The sequence below is a fragment of the Leuresthes tenuis genome, unplaced genomic scaffold (assembly GCF_036924035.1).
Source record: "Leuresthes tenuis unplaced genomic scaffold, fLeuTen1.0.hap1 SCAF_7, whole genome shotgun sequence".
In the NCBI taxonomy this organism is placed as follows: domain Eukaryota; kingdom Metazoa; phylum Chordata; class Actinopteri; order Atheriniformes; family Atherinopsidae; genus Leuresthes; species Leuresthes tenuis.
This window is the reverse complement of record NW_027325361.1, coordinates 33,580,146-33,600,260: the sequence shown is the minus strand read 5'-3', so window position 1 is coordinate 33,600,260 and position 20,115 is coordinate 33,580,146. Positions and strand designations below refer to the sequence as shown.

Genomic DNA, 20,115 nt, shown 5'->3' with positions numbered 1-20,115 from the left:
TATAACCAGAGGGAGACGGGTCCTTGGTTCCAGCCTCCGAGGTTTGATGCGTGTTAACTGCTGTCTCAGCTGTGAGACCAGACAGACTCTTTCAGAGCGGTGTGGGATCATTGGTGAAGTGAAACAAGAGTTTCCATTCTCGCTGTGCTACGCTGAGAAAACGTGCATGAGAATGCTGCGAGATTCAAGTTTCTTCGTGTGTTTATCTGAATAAGCACCTTCCTTCCAGAGAGTGTGTTCAGCTGCTTTTATGCAAAAACTGTGCATGGATACAGAACCAAACTGAACCAGTGAGATTAGATCTGCCTCCAGAGCAGCTCCCACCACAAAACATCTGCAGCTTTATGAAAAGAACAAGGAAACAACAGGAGGGGACGAGAAACATTCCCCAGTCTTTACTCCATCCACTAATTACAGTCGTGCTTCATTTTAGAATTTCTTTGCGTGTGCGTTTCAGGAGAAAGTTGCCTCTCCACCGCCAGATGTGGGACCTCCAAAGAGAAATGTACTAAAATAAAAAACATGTCCTAACTCAGTAATTTAGTGGTCAGTGCACCTGGGAGAGGAAAGGTGCCTTCAGAATGACCGCTCAGCTCACAGGCGAGTCAACCTTTACTGAAGGAGCAAAACAAATAGTCTAAATTTACAGCATATGTAAATTAACATGTTAATCCCCCCCCCCAAATCTACAAAGTAATTACAAAAAGGTTACTTTAAATTCGTCTTTGAAAGAGTATAAAATGTCTTATCAGAATAAAACGTGAGCAGACGTTTGGAGGCAAAGAACCAAGAAAGGTGAGAGGGACACTGAAAATGCAGCTTCATGGTTACTGCTTTCATTCACAGAGGCAGTCACATGTGGGGGAAACGGGGTTTTTGTCCACCGAAAAGTGTCGCATGTAGTGAAGTTTTCTGCCCGTCAGTGCTTCTAATGGCTGCTGGAAGCTTACTCGTGCCTCCTGATAACCGATGTACACAGGCGTGTTCCTGACAACCAACTGGAGCTCTGCTTCTAAAACCCCAGCTTCTCCTTCTCTAATGAAGACAGTTTATTAAATTAGAGTCTGAATTAAACATCCAAGAGGACAGAGCCAATGAATCACTGTTTTCAGAGCTGAGTGAATGGAGACTGCACTGCCGTTTTCTCCCCCGATAACAAAAACTACCGGCTCTGTAGGCTTTCCCTACAGAGCAATGAGGGTGAGATTTCACACAGATTCAATGTCCTAATGCTGCGTTCACAAGTACAAAACTGTTATTAGCCAAGAGAGCAAAGTCAAGTCACACCTCTACTGTCATTCTTGTTGCTTGAGAAGCCTCCTCTGCCAGTCACATCATCCCACTGTCAACACTCGTCCCTGAGCTGGTTGAAAGAAAACATTTGCATTTGGCTTTGCACAAGCTACAAACACAGCTTATACAAAACTACAGGGAGAATGCTTCCAAAAAGAAACAGCTGAATAAAGTCAAGCCAAGCTCCACTTAGAGTGGATTTGTTCCGGTGGATTTAATGAAGTTTATCAGAATCCGCTGATCCCAGCCCGTTCATGTCGAGCTTTTTGCTGTCAAAAGCAACCAAAAAGTAGCTGGGAGCAGGTTGGTACCATGTCGAGCAGTGAATTACACAGCTTCAAAGCCTCGTGTATGTGGATAGATCCAGATTTTTATCACCGTAGCAACATCTGTACGCATCATCCGTGTTGTACAAAGTTCAGTCAATGACTCGATTCCCCTCCCATCTATGTACCCTGGAGTCTTTGTCCCAGGATACGTACATGGCTGCAACCATGGCTTGACTTTACTGTGCATGTAACCATGACGACTATCTGGGTGTGACGGACAGAAATTTGATTTAGTACATCTCAGTACTCAATAGTTTAGGTCTGGTTTTAGAGCTAAGAACCATTAGTCAGGTAAAGGTGCAGATTCAGCTGGGTTTTCTCATGGCACTGCTTATTTCATACATTCAAGGCTGAACCCAATTAGAAATAACCACAGGGTTACGAATGATGAATGAACAAACAGGTTTGAGTAGTCAGCTCCATGTCATTCTACTGTTTTAGCCCAATGGCTGACAGCTGTCGCCTGAGAGCGAAGAGACAACTTGGTTCAGAACCGCCTGATCAAACAGTGCACTAAAGTTCTGCTTTAAAGCAGCTGTGTGTGCATCATCAGTGTGGATGCACAAGACTGTTCTCGAATGTGATCCACTGCACTTTCCAAACTGCAGGCAGAAATCACGGCCGACATGCACGGTGGAGAAAAGGCATGAAGCCATGAGGAGCACACCGGCTTTAGAAATGCTTGGTGTGTGTGTGTGTGTGTGTGTGTGTGTGTGTTTGTTCTTCTCCAACATGGCCAGTCCCAGCCCCTCCCCAAAGATTAAAAAATATAAAACATTGAGAAGAGAGATCTGAGATTTAATAAAAAAAAACTAAGTGCCATTCTGTTTGGTGGTGGAGAAGTTGATATGTCCGCACAATGAGATCCGACTAGTAACAAAGATCAACACTTTTTTCATTGTTTTACATTTTGATGACAATGACAATGGTTTAAAGATCGAAAAGCAAAACAGCTTCCACATTTTGGTACACATACGGATCTGTTGCTCTTTTTTTTTGTCTTTTCACTGCGTCTCTCAGAGAGTCTGCACAGACAGAGAGGGGCGCCTCCATCTGCACGTTTATCCATCTCTGCCTATCTGTCCGTCCATCTGTTCATCCCCAGGTCTGGACCTGCTGTGTCGGGTACTTGCTTCCTGTTTCTGCTTCCTGTTTGTCGGTGGGCGGGGCCATAGTCGTAAGCGTGAGCAGTACACAGGGCAGGCAGGGACAGTCATTTGGCTATGTACACATTCATGGTCGGTCCATGGCTTCCAACAAACAGCAGCACTATTTCCGCAGGTCTAATACACACACCTGGAAGAAAGGAGAGATCCATCTGTAGCGCTGGGCCACTATATACAGCTAAACATACAATCGTGTGCAGACTTACAGATCCATCTGACGCGCTGGCTCCCACTTTGTCTCCTGCTGCGTTCCAACAAACCTCAAAGATTCCCCCCGTCCCTCTGTAGCTGTGGACTAATGCTCCCGTCTGCACACATGAGACAGAAGCCTTACTTATACGGGATCTATAGTAACAGGGAGTACCTGGGTGCTCAGAGGATTCAGATGAACGTTCTCTTCCTACCTGCGTATTCCAGATGTGCACACATTTGTCAAAGGAGCCACTGGCCAGATGGCGCCCGTCGGGGCTGAAAGCCACGCTGTAGACTGGCTCCTGGTGTTTGGTCAGAGTGTGGATACAGATGCCCCGATCCACGTCCCAGAGACGGACTGTGGAGTCAAATGATGCACTGCGAAGACAGCCAACAGCATCAGTCAGTACACTTCAATGTGTAGAAAAATGGAAACTCGACTTGAGTGCAGCAACTGACAGCTTGTTTAGTTTAATCAAAGCCTTAGAGGCAGGTTTCGGAATCACTGTCTCCAAATGCATCATTTATGAATGCATGAAGCAGAATGTGTTCAGAAAGTGATGCTCAGACTGCAGCCAGTGACACAACAATACAATGAAACAATAAAAGCTTTCAATAGAATCCACACTTGAGAACAACCTCAGAATTCTTACAAGTACAAGTTCTCAGTGTTCCGCTGACGCTGTGTGTAGTACAACTCACATACTCATACACACCTGGCTAGCATGAGGTTAGCACTGGGGTTGTTGGTTCCGGGGCCGGTGGGACTCCATTTGATGGTGTAAATTTCTTTGCTATGGGCCTGAAGGTCATGGACACACGAGTCCTGCTTCATACTCCAGATCTGATGAAACACAAAACCCAGAGCAAAAAGAAGCCATTAGGTTTCTTCCACAAGCAGCATACACCACTGAAGAGCAAACTAGCTTCTACGTTATACAAGTTGAGATATGAAGCTCTTTTCAGACATGAGATGTGGCTTTGCGATGGACACACACAACTACAGCGATATGTAAGACATGTCCAGGTTAGAAGATGTAGATGACGTTTGGTCTTTTTTCAGAAGCCTGGGTCTTCTTGAACTTATTTAATCTTTTTTATGCCTCAGCGGGACCTTTGTCTTTGCTTTTGGTGAGAGTAATGACAGACATACAATTAAATGTGTTAGACTTTAAAATCCATGTTAACAAGGTATTCTATCTGATATCATATGACACTGAAGCATTAACAGCCAGACCAACAAATTCAGATGATGCTGTTCGGGGTAACATTTCCTCAGCATATATGCACAAAACTAGACTCAAACTGGTTTAAGAACACTGCCCATGCACACATGCACAGTTAGCATCCTGGAAATAAGACCCAGATACAGAGGTAGCCAGTAAAAACAGAGTAACTACGACATTTATCTTCTTTTAAACTAACAGTAACATGCACAGTGCTACGACTGTACAGACTTGTACAGTAGTCCAAATTCATCGCTCAGCATGGTAAAAACTTGCCACCAGCTAAACTGTTTGTCAGTTGTTTTGCTCTGTGATAAAACAGTTCAGAACTGTAACCAACTAGTTTCACATTACTAAAAAGCACAAAGTGCAGTTGTATTTGGGTTGAATATGCCTAAAGAAAAGAAAATGTGTTTAATTCTAAGAACTGTAATGGCCTTGATTAGTACTCATATGGGTACTTGGTATCAGCAAGTACTAAAACAGGGTCTCTGCAGGTTTAACAAGTCAAATGTAAGACTTTTTAAGACTTTTTAAAGACCATAATGAATACAATTTAAGACCCATTTCACAACCATACTGGCAAAAAAGTAGAAAAGGCCTGAAGGAAACTGAGGCCGGGAATTCCGTAAAGTTTAGGATTATTTTTACAGCTCTTTCACATTACAATACAAAATGCTGAACCTAACTACTCACACCAGAAGTGAGAAGTGACAGAGAAGTGACAGAGAACATATGTGGTCAGATCTGAGTTTGCGTGTCACACACCTGCCTGGATGTGAACACATGCCGGGTGCGCCGTGCTGCCGGTGACCCCCCCCGCTTCATCAAAACACCGCGGAAAAAGATGTCGTGTCAACACACTAACAAGTTGTGCTGGATAAATTGTGACCGGGTACTTTAGTTCCGTTTTGTTATGTTACAGCGTCCTCAAAAATCGAAATAATTAAAAACAAAACTGAAGTTTAAGCATTTGTTTCAAATAAAAGTAACGTTAATACATTTTTAAGACCTTTCAAAATCGTATGTAAGACATTTTATGAAAATTTAAGATAATTTTAGACATTTTAAGGCCTTGCATTCAAATTATTGGATTTTAGACGTTTTAAGACTTTTTAATACCCCGCGGATATCCTTTAAAAGGAAAGTACTTGTACTTAACTCCCTAACTACAATGACTTGATTCCTCTGCCATATATGTATAATGGGACAAAGGCAGCAGCCGATAAAATCCAACTATAGCTCAACTTAAGTCTGCACGTAAACATGCAGAATGTTTCTGAAGACAGCTCACCTTCAGCGTCATGTCGTCTGAGCAGGAGGCTAACAGGTTCCCCGTGGGATCCCACTTGATTGCATTCACTTCATTCTAGAAGGAGAGATGAGGGAGCTGAATGAAGAAGATAGGGTGCTGGCACCTACCCTGTAGACAGCTGCAGCCTGATTCTGACCAAATATCCAGTTCATCTGTTACAGATACACTTAGTCCAGAACTGTTTGGAAGCATTCAAAACTTACACCGCACCAATAAGGAGGTGTGCCATATACAAACACACACACACACACTTACTGTGTGTCCCTGGAATGTTTTTATGGGTCTGTCCTGTCCCAGTTTACAGACGTGGATGCACATGTCTGTACTACAGGAAGCAAATGTATTGTTACTCTGCCAGTCCACATCTAATGCTGGAGCTGTGGGAGACAATCACAGGGGATGTTAACAAGCTCAAGTAGATCCTCAAAATACCCACGATTAGAAAACCCAAGAGGAGATGCTACTGTACCTGAATGGAAGGGAAACTGCTGTTTGGCTTCTCCTGTATGGGCATCCCATATGATTGTTGTCTATAGGAACACATTGACAGTTAGAGCTACTGCTTTCTTTACAGTGGAACTGCAACAAATCTGAACTTCTAAGTTATTTAACATGCTGACATCCGATGAAAAGAAGCTGCTTTCAACAAAACTGAAACGCACCTTGTCTACCCCTGCACTCAGGATAAAATTGCCTTTTTTATTCCATTTAAGGGCAAATATAGGACCTTTGTGTTGGCCAAGAGTACTAGCCAGATTACCTGAGGAACAAAACACACAAAACATGGCCATCAAGTCCAAAATGTTGCTAAGCTTTGTAGTGATTAAATAACACAAAATGGAAATTAAAAATACATGAACTACAGAAAACTGCCACGAGATGGCAGCATTGCTGAAGGCAAAGCCATGAGGGCTGCAGTGATTTATTGTCATAAATCATCACAATATTAAGGAACACCACATTCCCAATTACAGTTCACAAATGGTAGAAAATATATCTTCTTATTTTTCTGGGAATTCACTGAACTCCCCAAAAATAACAAATACATTTAAATATGTGCACTTTGACTGAAAATGTTCTCACCATCTTTGGTCCATATTCTGGCAAAGCCGTCATACGAGCCCGTTGCTAACAGTGTGCCCTCACTCTGTGAGAGGGAAAGAAAAGAAACAAGTATTTATAGGTGGGTGCCTGTTTGGACACCAATCGACTGATTTCACATCTTCTAATACATTCTAATAAGGGTATAAGAAAAAATCCCAGCAAAGCACTGAACAGGAACTTCAGCCAAATATCCTGTTTAAGAGCTGAATTCTACTCAGCCGATTATAGGAGTTTGCTCGTATCTGAGAGCAGCGAGTAACAGAGGTTTAAGGCCAACTGCTCGTGACCACTGAATTCACAGCTTAACCAGGTGTGCAAGGACAGAGATGACAGAAAGGAAGTAGAATTATTCATACTATTTACTCGTTTTTCTCTGCATCTTATATGCACTTGCATTTTGTATGTTACACAAAGAGACATTGCAAGTCCTCTGCTGTCAAACATCAGGCAGCTGCCTTTAGTTCATGTTTGACACAAGGGATTGTATCTGAAGACAGTGCACTGAGGGTCACTCCTGCTGCAGGGACAAGGTCTGTTCAGTGAGATCGCTTTTGCTGCCATCACTGTGGCCATCATCAACATACGTGTGAGCCAGTTCCAGAAGGAGCTAGATATGCCCGGTCCTGACGTAAAATCCTGTGTGGTTCTATAGTGAGCTGGAATGGTTTGGAATACCCAACACTTTCTGTCCTTCTCCACCTTTTTGCCAATGAATAATTTTTTGTGCCACCTGTCTGTACTTTTATGGGAAATTGTCTATCTAGCCTTTTAATCATGCTGCTGATAAGAGGTTTTCAGTATAGCCTCAAACACTCTTCTTCATATACTGTATTGGCTTACTCAGTGACTTTTAGCTTCTCCTACAGATGAGCCTTTAGTCACAGCTGTCTGTTCTTCGTGCTGCTGAATGTGTTTAGTGACGATGAAAATGGAGACTGAAAATGAAAGCTGAACAGCTGGTGCCATCTAAACAGTAGAATCAAAGATAGCAAATGATGTGGCAATAATGATCAAGTGAGACGTGCTAGTTTCGTCCAGTTCTTCTTACAGAGCTGGATGAAACTGAGATGAGGCCATTTTAATGATTATGCAAAATGATCACGCCAGCTGAAATAATTGCAATCAGCTGATTATGTAACAACTGCAACACACTTGAAAGTGGGGCAATCAGAGCACTGCTGCGAGATGATCAAATGCAAGTGCTTGTGAGGACCGTTAAATCAGCATGATACAAAACATTAAAAACAACCATCAATCAATCGTTTAATATTCAGACAATTCCTGAGTTGTCCATAGGCTTCCACCTAATATCATGGGCTAAAAGACTCATGCAGGGTGATTCATATCTTACAGCTGGTGGGTGGGTGGGTGTGTGTGTCTTACATTCCAGTCCAGTGAGGTGACGTCTTTGTTGCTGGGGACGTCCTGTCCTCCTTCTCGTATGCAGTGCCTCAGGACCAGCTGTGTGGAGCTGCTTGTACTGTTCTCACTCAGGTTCCAGATACGAGCTGTCGAGTCACCCGACCTTGACACAGACACAAATATTTCAGTTTTCTTTCACTGGTGCTTCTTAAAAAGACGATGATTGTTGTGCAGCTCAGAACTATGCAAGCTTTGGTGTGCAAAGACAAGGTAACAGTATGCTGTAAACCAACTATGTCTGACAACTAAAAAGAGGCCTCCCGACACAGACTTTTCTTCAAAAATGAGACACTGGGACAGCTAGTTTCCTCATTGAGAATGTCTGCATTCCTTTGCTCTGGAAGTTTCAGGAAAGTGGTACTTTTGTCCAAGGAGCGTTTTAGAAAATAGGGAGAGTGGATTCACCCTGATGCCAGAAGATCGCTGACTGGGTTCCAGGCACAGATGAAGACCTCAGACTCATGACCCCTCAGGACCATGGCCTTGTTCTGAGGGATCTCCACATCTCCATCCACTTCCATCAGGTCTGCGTGGTTGTCTAAGGACAGATTCAGATGGATCAGAAACACACATCCAAGCAAAATGCGAAGAGAAACAAACTTTCATCAATCTCTACAGAAGATCCTTGCAGCTCATTCTCTGTGTTCTTTTTTGGAGCAAAATTAACTAACATCTAAACAAATAAAAACGTGATTAGTTTCATTCATAGAATAAAAATGACAAAATAGAGACAAATCTTAACTCTGGAGCCCAGCAGAAATAGTCACGACTGTTGAAAATCATATCCCACTCACTTGCTAAGGCATGGGCTCCATTCTCCTCTCCGTTGGCAGTATTCTCTCCATTCTTGGGGTTTCCAGCAATGCTGCCTCCAGCAGCTGATGCAGGCGTTGAAGCAGCAGCCTGCTGCTGAGCCATTTTGTCCCGGTAAGCCTGCTGCCTTGTCTGAACGACATCTGGCATCACGGCATCGATCAGGGACAGCGACTCAATGGGCCGCCCGTCGAATAATGTGCCGTCCTACACAGCAAAAGACTGATTAGAGCTGAGACACACAGAACTTAGCTCATGTACATAGATATTATTTTACACGCCTAGTTAATCCAAGGAATACTTGTTGAAAAGGTAACAAAGAAACAGATGCACTCCAGCCCCTTGGTGGGTAACACCTTTTTGAAAACCATCAGAAGCTCCACAACTGTGTTTCTGATGCTGATTGTTTCCCACCTCATTGATGCTGACTTCTGCCTCCACATACTGCAGACCCTTCTGAATAATGCTGATGAGGGCAGCAGGGGGAACCAGAGCACCGTTGATGTTGGACTGACTGATGTGGCTCTCTATACCAAAGGTAAACGCTGAATGGGAGAACCCTGGAGAAGAGGAGGAAGAGGCGAACCAAGAGCAGATTTAAATTTCTCCTTTTACAAGGCACTCAAAAATAACAAGAAACTCAATGTGTTAATTAAGCTGATCTTGGAGAGTCTGCCTTTGTTGTAGAGCTTTGAGGAAATGAGTGAATAAACTCACTGCAGCTTTTTAGTGTGAACAGAAACTGCCCAGCAGGAACTCTCATTCTATGAACTTGCACATCTCCATTCAGAGGAACCTGCCAGCTGACATGATCAGTTATAGTCTCCACATTCAAGTGTGAGGCGTGCTGGAGAGGCAGCAATAAGATATCCAGCACAAGAAATGACTATTCGTTTCCACTGATCTGAGCTTTTACTCTGGCTTTGGTCATTTCCTCTAGTTGACAATAGAACCGTAATGTTTATCAAAGCCACAGATTCATCGGTTACAGTTCCACAGCTGGAAGTGCTCTTATCCAAAAAAAAAAAAAAAGGCAAATTTTGTTTTCCAAATCTTGCATCAACACGTAATTCTCTTCGCTCATCAGCAGAGGAGTAAATGTGAAAATAAATGTCCTGTCACGGATTTGTTGCATCTCTCATCTGAGTACAAACATTCACGGCAGGTTTTGAAATCCAATGGTGAAAATCTATGTTATGTTTAGATTATGTAACAGAATTATGTGGGCAAATATTTACCAGAAGAAAACAGAACAGCAGCCAAAGAATTTAATCAGCTGCTGCTACCGTTCTGTAAATATATATAAATTTAGAAATAATCATCAATAAAATGTTTAAGATTTTACTTTATATGGTTCTGCATCGGTTATGCACAGTATCCATGAAATTCACAGGCCCCCGCCTGAAAAGCTTTCGAGTGCATCCAACTTCGTGTAAACACATCTTTTCCCACACAGTGGTGGGGCTTCAGCAGCTCCAACAGACTGTCAATAAAAGATGGACGCTGCCTTTAGATAGGAAAGTAAAGCCAAAGTGTCTTTATGCTACATTCTTTTGAATGGTCAGCAGGAAGTGTTGCATTTGGTTGTAAAAAAAAAAGAAAAAAAAAAGGTAGATGTGTAAGTAACAACTTTCTTGATTTGTTTCCCATTTATAATCCTGATGACTGCTCTACATGTATGTCTAATATTACACCTAGCTCAACTGGCCTCATTATGGTCCACAGGTAATACTCCTCTGTATTAACTTGATGAGTATTACTACAGTCAGCCAAGTTACCAACATGGCCGCAGCAGGTGTTAATCTCTGTGGGGTAATTCCGTTTGATTGCTTTATTCATTTGAAGTCCCGAGTGAAGGCAACACTGAGGCAGGTCACTGCAGTGACTCTGATGTACAACATAATGACCAAATTCACATCCAAACTTTACTGGACTTGTTGATCTGTTGGCAAAGCCTCCGTATGTCAGAGATGTTGGAGGAGGAAACACTTTAACTCCCATTAAAGAGAGAGGCAAGGGAAAACTGCATCTGTTTAATGCATCCAGTCTTAATTGGTTTAAGTAATCAGTATGAAGAAAAGTATAAAGATGCACAAGCTTCTAATAAGAGAGGTGAGAACCTAGCAAGGCCCAGGGAGCCAAAATGCATCATAAACCCATTCAATTCTAACCAAATGATCATTTTGATAGTTTTGGTCTGTTTAAAATTGTTTGAAAATCAGAAGCAATGACAGATTATTTGTAAAATATCACGATGAACAGGAGAATGTGACGGGGATACCTGACTCCTGTAGGTATCTGTAGACCAGGAAGTTGACCTCATCACTGCTAATGCTCATCTTTAATCCTGTTACACCATGAGGTCAGCACGCATACACCTTGCCTGAAAAACAGAGAGACGTTCATTAATGGCAGGGAAATGTTGACACGTGCCATCAAACTGCCACATGTGTTTGAACATCATGGTGAAAGCAATGTAGGAACTTATTATTCTGGAAATGGAAGCCAATTATAATCAAGTACATCCCAAAGTATTGTCTAATGTTAGGCTGCTTTTTTTTTTAATCAAATAGTTGCCGTCAGAGATCTATTTATTTCAACACATACACCTTCCACTACTAAACTAGTGAGTGCAAGTGCCACCCAAGCGTTTCCCCATCAGACACAGCATGTTAGTTTGGCGCTGAAAGCTGGAAGATTGGATTGTAGGAACCTATTAAATCAGTTTTATTTTTATTTTTAATGTAAATGACTAAAATGTCCACAAATTAAATAGAAATTATCTTAAATTTACTGAGGTGAAAAAAAATGTCCTCAGTAGATCAAAAGTGCATCAAAAACAAGCAGCAAGCACTGAAACTGAAACTGAATCCTAAAACAACAACCAACATTTTAAACTTCTTCAAATTCAACTTCAACAAGTTACTTAAGCTGTAGGACTAGTTAGTCCTTGGGAGTTAGTACCTTGTCAGTTGTCACTCGAGTGCTGGCAAAAATTGCAGAACAACCTGTCACATGTAAGTCATTTGGGTATTGCTCAGCTCTGTATTGGGCTGGTGCCGAGTTTCTGAGTTTTTTCGACGACAGAGACAGAGCCGTGGGCGTCCACTTTTGGGGGGGGGGGGGGGCTCAGTCTGTGGAGGGGGCTTAGTTTGACACCCAGATTTGCTTCCCTCTGTGCAGTTTTCTCCAGACATGCGTTCCTCTTCCACACGAAAACAGCATTTCAGTCAAATTATGTCAAATTCCATGATATTCCGCATTAAAATATAGATTGTTTTAATTGGCCAATTCTGCGACTGTGGAAATTATAGGGCCCTAGCATTGGATTAAATTCACATTTTCGCCAACTTTGTCCAGTAAAATCTAGTTCATACTACATGATTTTCACCTCAGACAAATGTTGGAGGCCACAAATGGCCCCAATCTGAGGCAAATCAGAGGTTTGAGTGGTGGTCACCCCTCACTATGTGTGAACGCTCTGAAGACTTGTCCCACTGTCCAACTGCATTTTAGTTTTACAATTTTATGGGTTCAGCGGGGGAGGGGATGTTGAAGAAGTTGTCAACAAGGAGTTAATGAGAGCACAAGAAACCAAATCAGTCTGAGGGAAAGACAAAACCTGGAAAAGACATTAAATAAATAAATCTTTTTTATTTAAAAAAAAATAGGACGAATGTAATTTAGCATGTAGCATGTTGAAGAAACTACAGTCTGCTCAGGAAACTGAGGAGACTTTTGTCAAACCTTTGCAAGAACACCCACGTCTGTTTCCATCGTGCATCATCAGACATGAGAGAAAAAAGGCTTCAGAGGAACTGACTGCTCTCTCACAACCAGGGGAGCAAAACACACTGAATCACCGAGAGATACTTGTATCATAATGTAATATTAATCATGATTAATTTGTGTCGACCTCTGTGATAAGAATTACACATTTCCATTCATTCATTTTTGATTCATAGAGCAAAAGTCTTTCAGCACAAACAAACGCAACAACAGCCAACGTGACAGATGATCAGAGTATATGGCCATTTAGCAGCAAACACACTGTTTGAGCGAGCAGCAGGGGAAGGACCGGATCCATGCAAGGAGACTCGGTCCATCTGACAAGACAGAGGTGAGACTGAGATCCTCCTTAACTGATGAAGTAATAATTATTTAGTCATTTTCTCTGACCAAAATAACCGTGTTCTTTTACTGTAGAGATGTGTGCAGCGCATCCGTTCTGTGTCATTAGCAAACAGCACACACTCACACACTCCATCAACAAAGACCGAGTTACACTGTTGATTCTGAGCACTTTGGTTGCAACTTCTAAGCCCTTTCAGATAGGGATGCACTGAATATTCGGTAACCAAATATATTCGGCCGAATATTGCAAAATAAGGCCACATTCGGTGGAATCAGTGAAAAACAAGGCCGAGTATATATATATATATATATATATATATATATATATATATATTTGAAGCTGAAGTACTGTTATTGACACATCTGCTCTGGGATATGTTATGTACCTGTATAAGTGTATTTGTTACTAACACACTTATTGCGATTCACCTGATCCTTCTTTTTACATCAGTTGCTTACTGTGACTAGGCAGACTTGTGCCAAAAGGACAATAATTCATTTGTTGTTTGCACTTAAGGTTTTGCAATGCAAAAGACCTTTGGCACTACTTCTTTAATTAATCATTTAAAAGTCAAACACTTTATTTGTGATTGAGGGATTGTGAGTGGAACAGTTGATATCAAGGCATGTTGCTTATGTAATGATTTATAGTGGAAATGCATATGAATATAGCTTAAAAGCACACTGTTCAATATCATTTATTTTTTAATATATGGCCTAGCCCACGCTGGAACTGCTCCATAGTGATCAATCAGAGGCTAAGTCTCATGAAAAAACTTTAGACCGCAGACCAGCTTTGCAAACAAAAAAAAGCAAATGCTAAGAAAAATAATGATAATACAAAATGTATTGATGCCAGATATGTTAATATACCAAGGTGCTTTCTCTCAAACACACCACACTGGTGCACTGATCTGGCTATAAACTAATTACACCCTACTCAACTAGTAAATACAAGTGAGAGGAAATGAGCAGCTCCTGTGATACGACTTCTTCTGTGTGTGACTAAGCAAATGTCACAGGATGTTGGTTTGACATAGCATTTGTACATTAACTAAAAAGAGTGGTAAACACAAGTTTACCACAGTTCCAAATAAGGAACAGCTTAAATGCCACCTCCCCAGAGAATAATCAGCCAAGTAAAGCCTGGAGCTCAGGGGCTGCAGCCTTGTCTTACAGGAGGAGGGGCCGTCTGTGTCTCTGGTGTACTGTGGGTGCTTAGATTTCTTTTCCCAGGATGCCAGATTTTTGCTGTCTGAAGCAGTAGCATATTTAGTGTGATCTGTGGCCACTCTGCAGAAAATCCAACCCTGAAGAAGAAGTTAGGATTAGTGTTCAAGACGATATTGGAGTTTTTTCCACTTCATTGGACAGAATAACGGTACAGTAATGAAACTAAATTGGCATTAAGCACCACTTGGGTAGTATTGGCTGTGTACTTTCTGCACGGTTTGCAGTGCAATTATTCCATAAAATGGACGAATGTATAAACGACAGGATGTTCATTTTAACAAAACCACGATTCCTCAGCCGTCACACCAACACCGTCTGTATTATCTTGTTTACTTGATTTGTGAAATCTTCAGCATAGACAATTATCCCAAAACAATATCTGATCACTGATCAATTCAGGTCTAAGTAAATAAAAATGACAATACATGAGTTAAACAATAGCTACTAAAAATATTTGAAAATGGTCACCACCTGTGAACTGAAATGTGGAGTTCCTCAGTGAATCATTGATTTTTTTTGTTCAGGGAAGCTTGTTTTGGGAAGCTCTGAGAATCACAATTCCTTCACTGAGTATATAAGATGACTGATAGCCGACGCCTAACACTGGATGTTAGAAATGGATTTACTGATATGCATTAATATCCTCAGAGTAGCAGCTAGCCAAGCGAATAGTCCATCCTTCATCATGAAAATGGGTCTTCTCTTGATGTAGGAATTTGCAGAACTGCATTATCTATGTAAAGTAATGATCCCCAGACTATGGCCCGCAGGCTGGATACGGCCCTCCACGTAATTTTTATGGCCCTTCAAAATATGTTCGTAATGTATTCCATCCCTCCCGCACCGGACTTCAACACGTCAATCTTATTTCTCCCTGTTCATTCTCTATGGCGAGTACATATGTCATTCCTTATTTTGGCGCTGTTGCGAGCCTTTTTCAGAGACGGACTCTGGCCTATTTATCGAACGCTGCAAATGTAATAACATAAATGCATTTTTGTCCCCATATGGCCACTATATTTAGAATCCTATGCAGTCATCACAACTCTGGTATTTTTAAACCTAGACCTTATTTCTGGCATGAAATACGTTTATCTGCTCACCAAGAGCAGTTTGGCGAAAGTCGGCGTCTTTTGGGAGCTATTTAGATTACTTGCGATCGGCGTATATCCATATAACGGAGTGAACAGGGCAGGGACGATGGAGCCTCTAAATAATTCATTATCTGTCTTTATTTCACCAGTACTTTAAGAAGAATGGATGAACGAACGCTTACTACTGCTCTGTTAGCTCATAGGTGCTGTTATGTGGCTACTTGCAGCTATAGGAGAGCTAACGGAGAAATTTCTACACAGGCACTCGACTGGGACGACTTCATCCACACGCATGGCTGCAGCACAGCTCATTCACTCCGGTAAGAACGTCCATCTTATTCAAAGTCGTTGTTCACATTGTCAACATTTGATAAATATCCTGCCATGTTGCAAAAAACTAGCAGTAGCAAACTCTGTGTGAAGTTAGCCGACTGTCACAGAGCACGGAGTAAATAAACTGTGCTGCAGGGGGGCGTGTGGATGAAGTGGTCCCAGTAGAGTGCCTGTGTAGAAATCCCTCTGTTAGCTCTCTTATAGCCGCAAGTAGCCACATAACAGCTCCCGTGAGCTACCATATTTTCTCATGAATTTGAGACCTAATTTATCTACTTGATGATTATTCTGTTCCCTTTGGCTAAGTGATAAGTTAACTATATAATCACACACAACGATGGTATTTCCTTATTTACTATGTACAGATAATATGAAGACTAATAAACGGGATAACGCAAACCGAAAACAATTACACAATGCACATGACACAATAAAGAGTGCCAAGGTGTCTGCTTTCTAGGGATGTAACGGTTACTGGTATTACGGTAATTTGCGGTGAAATTTTACGTGATAAAGATTACCGTTTATGTTTGAATTAATCTCATGAACTCGGTGGATTATCGGGATATGTAATAACAGCCTCATCCAAGCCTTGCGATCAACTTGCGACTGTGTCTTGCGTGAATACGTAACTTGTAATTTAGGCATGGACAATAAAAGCATGGCGGAAAGCGCTGACAGCAGTAGGACATTTTCCACCCCACTAAAAGGACGAAATCCGAGGTCTGGGCATATTTATTTATTTTTTTTAAGAATGCAGAGGGACAACTGGAGGACAGTTATCCTGTCTGAAGAACATGCAAGAAAAAAGTTGCTGAGAAAGGCAGTAACACTACAAATCTACTGGCCCATCTCCGTGAGCGTCATCCACAGTTTTACAGCCAATGCAAGATGAGCAAACGTCAGTTCAAATCAGAGCTTGTGAACGGAGCGGAGCAAGTTTTTAATCAAATGGCTGGAGCGATTGCTCAGTGCCACTCCAGTTCCGCTCCGTTACCGCTCACACCACAAGTCTAGGGCATGCGAAAATCCGCCCAAAACTGTTAGCCTACACTTCAAAAATCGTTCTTTGTGTGAACACCTATGTGAGCGAGGAGCGGAAATTCTCACTGCTCAGCTCCGTTCACATGCTCTGGTTCAAATACATCATGTGAGGGACATCAGCTTTAGGAAGCTTGTGTAACTTTTTGTTAACTTGTCAGTGATGTATACCGAGCAGTATCTATCATCCTAAAATGCAACCTTTTCTATTTTCGTTTTGAGACACTTAGCAGCTACGAGCCGAGCAGCTACTAGCCGTGTTAGCAGCTGTGTTGCTAAGTGTTTCCAAATGAAACGGAACCGAAGGCACCCAGTCTACTGTCAGCTTTGTGTGCTCCACTGAGCGGAGCCGACAATGTAAGGCGGCGTAAACTCATGTAAACATGTTTATTAATATTAGGAAGAACATCTGGTGATATTTATAATAGCAAGTTAAAAACATGAGTTGATAATAGCAGCGAGTTACATAATTAACTCTTTCTGTGCCAGTTTGATTCGATTTTAGTGTTTTAGTATGATAAGAAAATCATAAGATTCTGTGAAATTATTTCAATGGATGTGTTTTTTGGACATTTCTACAGCAACTGAGAATATTGCGATAAAATCGTTAACCGTGATAATCTGGACACTATAATCGAGATATTAAAATTTCCATATCGTTACATCCCTACTGCTTTCTTTTGTTAAATCAGCACAGTCAAGTCAACAACTTTGGACCCGCATCACCTTTACAGGAGGATAAGGCTGCCATGACTGAGCTGTTTGTGGTATCTGTTCCTAACCCAGGGGACAGCAGAGGGAGAAGAGAGGAGAACACTCATCTGTGCCTGGACCTTCTGTCTGAAGTGACACAGAAAGCATTCTCTGCTACAGCCCAATGATGCCTTGCTGTTGTAACACTACTTGAATAGACCAATTATTGAATCATAACCAGGCATCAGACTTCCAATTTATAACGGTGCAACTGTACAAACACATGCACATTACAGCTGTCTGCAAGCGTTTTCATAGAATTAAGAGAACCCCGGTGACATCAGTGGGAAAAGATTATTACGTGGCCATTAGTGATGCCTCATGACAAGTAAATTCTGTCAGCATCTTAATAACACATGGTCACAAGAAACAGAAGCTGTTGTGTATTGTACACACGATACTGGCTGAGCTCTGAACCAAACAGCTATCATTAGACAGGAAGGATGGATTATTTGAAGTGTAAATAAGTAAAATGTAAAAAATGTTTTCATTTCTGAAATAATGAGCTGAGAGCCACTGTCGTTCTGCCATTCAGTCTCCACCCAGTCTGAGCTGTACATACTGTTCAGTCAGCGATCACTTTGACCCTGCTGTTGCTCCCATGTGACAGCAGGTCTGTACACAGCAAGCTGCAGTTCCCTTCACCACGGACCCACTGCAGTGGCACTGTTGAGCCTCCAGCTGCAGCCAGGAGCCTCTTTGTTGACAGTGTGGAAGAACAGAGGGGGATGGGTGAGGAGAAGGGAATCTCTGTCTCTGCATCCCACCCTTCCCCCACCCTCTCTCTGTGACAGCTGCCAGAGGCAAACTCACATGTGCAAGTAAAACTTGAATCAGGCCACAGTTCAGCACAAGAGGGAGGATGGGAGACAGAGACCCACAAATATCAATTATACAGAAGAATCACAAAAGAAGCAACATATGGTGGCACGGTTTGTGCTTTACACCTACATGTTATAACACAGCCTTACGCTTTCCATGAGGATGGAGTGATCTTATTAGACAGGGTTGATCTCAGCATCGTGGTCAGTGACTGATCTCAACTATGTGAGCAGAGGAGTCAAAGTTTTGGCCACACAAAAAAACTGAGCCCCAAGTGAGCGTTATTTAACACTGTGAAGGCTAAATAACACGGGCACAACGTGCATGGAGCCAGCCTTCTGTAGTTGGAGAACGTTAACTGCTGTGCCACCAAATCAGTCCAGGTGTCTTTATATTTTCTGTTGAAACAGTCACATTGGAACATAAATAGACATCTGACAATGATTGTGTTTAAGTTTTATGCTTAACTAAATATCTGAAAAGAAAGAAACTCATTCTTGTGTATAACGGATCTATATTTCATCATGTTCATCATGTTCTCACACTATTACCATAACATAACAATATTAGCAGTACAAGAAATATTGAAAAAAAACTGCTTAGCTGGAAAATGAACATGTTGCACAGCTGTGGATTTGATTTTAGATTTCTTTTCAAAATGATCACAACGCATCCAAAAAGAATATTTCAGTTAAATGAGTTGTTAAAGCCAAAGTAGGAAGAAAAATAAAGAAATCTAACTATCATAAAACAGGAGGAGCACATTCAGCTCTGCTGTGCTGGATTCAACACATCGTCTTGCAGTTTGTAGAATGAGGGAAACTAAACAAACATGTCAGTTTTTTTCATTCCATGCTTCCTCAACCTCAAACAGGCTAAAACCTACCGTATATTGTTCAAATAAACAAGAGTTAAAGGTGTTATGCAGTTCTAATTCTTTATATTTTTTTAGGCAGCATTGGTTTCTGAATGACTTTTATTAAAAAGCACTGATCTGATACTAAATGAAATGTTATGCAATATTTGAATATGTGCTGTGTAATTCCCCCTCCCGCTCAAAATAATAATAATAATAATTTCAAATAGCCAAACAAATACACGAAAAAAGTGCAAATAAACAAACAAGCCCAGGGCAAGGCTGTACAGTGCGACATATATGTTGCACGTGCTACATCAAAACATGCCTGTGCTAAGAATTGATCTGCCCTGTAGCATGGGTGCTGTGGCCTGTAGCATGGGTGCTGTGGCCTGTAGCATGGGTGCTGTGGCCTGTAGCATGGGTGCTGTGGCCTGTAGCATGGGTGCTGTGGCCTGTAGCATGGGTGCTGTGGCCTGTAGCATGGGTGCTGTGCCCTGTAGCATGGCTGCTGTGGCCTGTAGCATGGCTGCTGTGGCCTGTAGCATGGCTGCTGTGGCCTGTAGCATGGGTGCTGTGCCCTGTAGCATGGGTGCTGTGCCCTGTAGCATGGGTGCTGTGGCCTGTAGCATGGCTGCTGTGGCCTGTAGCATGGGTGCTGTGGCCTGTAGCATGGGTGCTGTGGCCTGTAGCATGGGTGCTGTGGCCTGTAGCATGGGTGCTGTGGCCTGTAGCATGGGTGCTGTGCCCTGTAGCATAGGGCATGGGTGCTGTGGCCTGTAGCATGGGTGCTGTGGCCTGTAGCATGGGTGCTGTGGCCTGTAGCATGGGTGCTGTGGCCTGTAGCATGGGTGCTGTGGCCTGTAGCATGGGTGCTGTGGCCTGTAGCATGGGTGCTGTGGGCAGATTTAGTCACAAAAAAAAATTAAAAATCTTGTCTCGAATCTAGTTTAAAAGAAAAAATTGCTTCTGTATGTCTACGATGGTAC

The 20,115-nt window shown here is 42.1% G+C and overlaps 1 protein-coding gene across 2 annotated transcripts in view; it reads right to left on the bottom strand.

Moving 5' to 3' along the window:
* Positions 1-2,399: 2,399 nt before the first annotated feature.
* tbl1xr1a (TBL1X/Y related 1a) overlaps positions 2,400-20,115 on the bottom strand; it is a 59,227-nt gene continuing 41,511 nt past the window's right edge. The window contains exons 3-16 of one of the 2 annotated variants that reach the window (XM_072390211.1): positions 11,142-11,243; positions 9,275-9,420; positions 8,842-9,067; positions 8,453-8,585; positions 8,009-8,150; positions 6,605-6,668; positions 6,184-6,281; positions 5,991-6,051; positions 5,777-5,898; positions 5,501-5,575; positions 3,697-3,824; positions 3,193-3,358; positions 2,995-3,096; positions 2,400-2,918 (exon numbers count right to left, since the gene is read on the bottom strand). In XM_072390211.1, the coding sequence (XP_072246312.1) occupies positions 2,892-2,918; positions 2,995-3,096; positions 3,193-3,358; positions 3,697-3,824; positions 5,501-5,575; positions 5,777-5,898; positions 5,991-6,051; positions 6,184-6,281; positions 6,605-6,668; positions 8,009-8,150; positions 8,453-8,585; positions 8,842-9,067; positions 9,275-9,420; positions 11,142-11,199 (1,548 nt within the window). In that variant the 5' untranslated portion in view covers positions 11,200-11,243 and the 3' untranslated portion in view covers positions 2,400-2,891. Of the gene's footprint in view, positions 2,919-2,994; positions 3,097-3,192; positions 3,359-3,696; positions 3,825-5,500; positions 5,576-5,776; positions 5,899-5,990; positions 6,052-6,183; positions 6,282-6,604; positions 6,669-8,008; positions 8,151-8,452; positions 8,586-8,841; positions 9,068-9,274; positions 9,421-11,141; positions 11,245-20,115 lie in introns of both variants that reach the window. The other variant, XM_072390210.1, reaches the window with a different exon arrangement.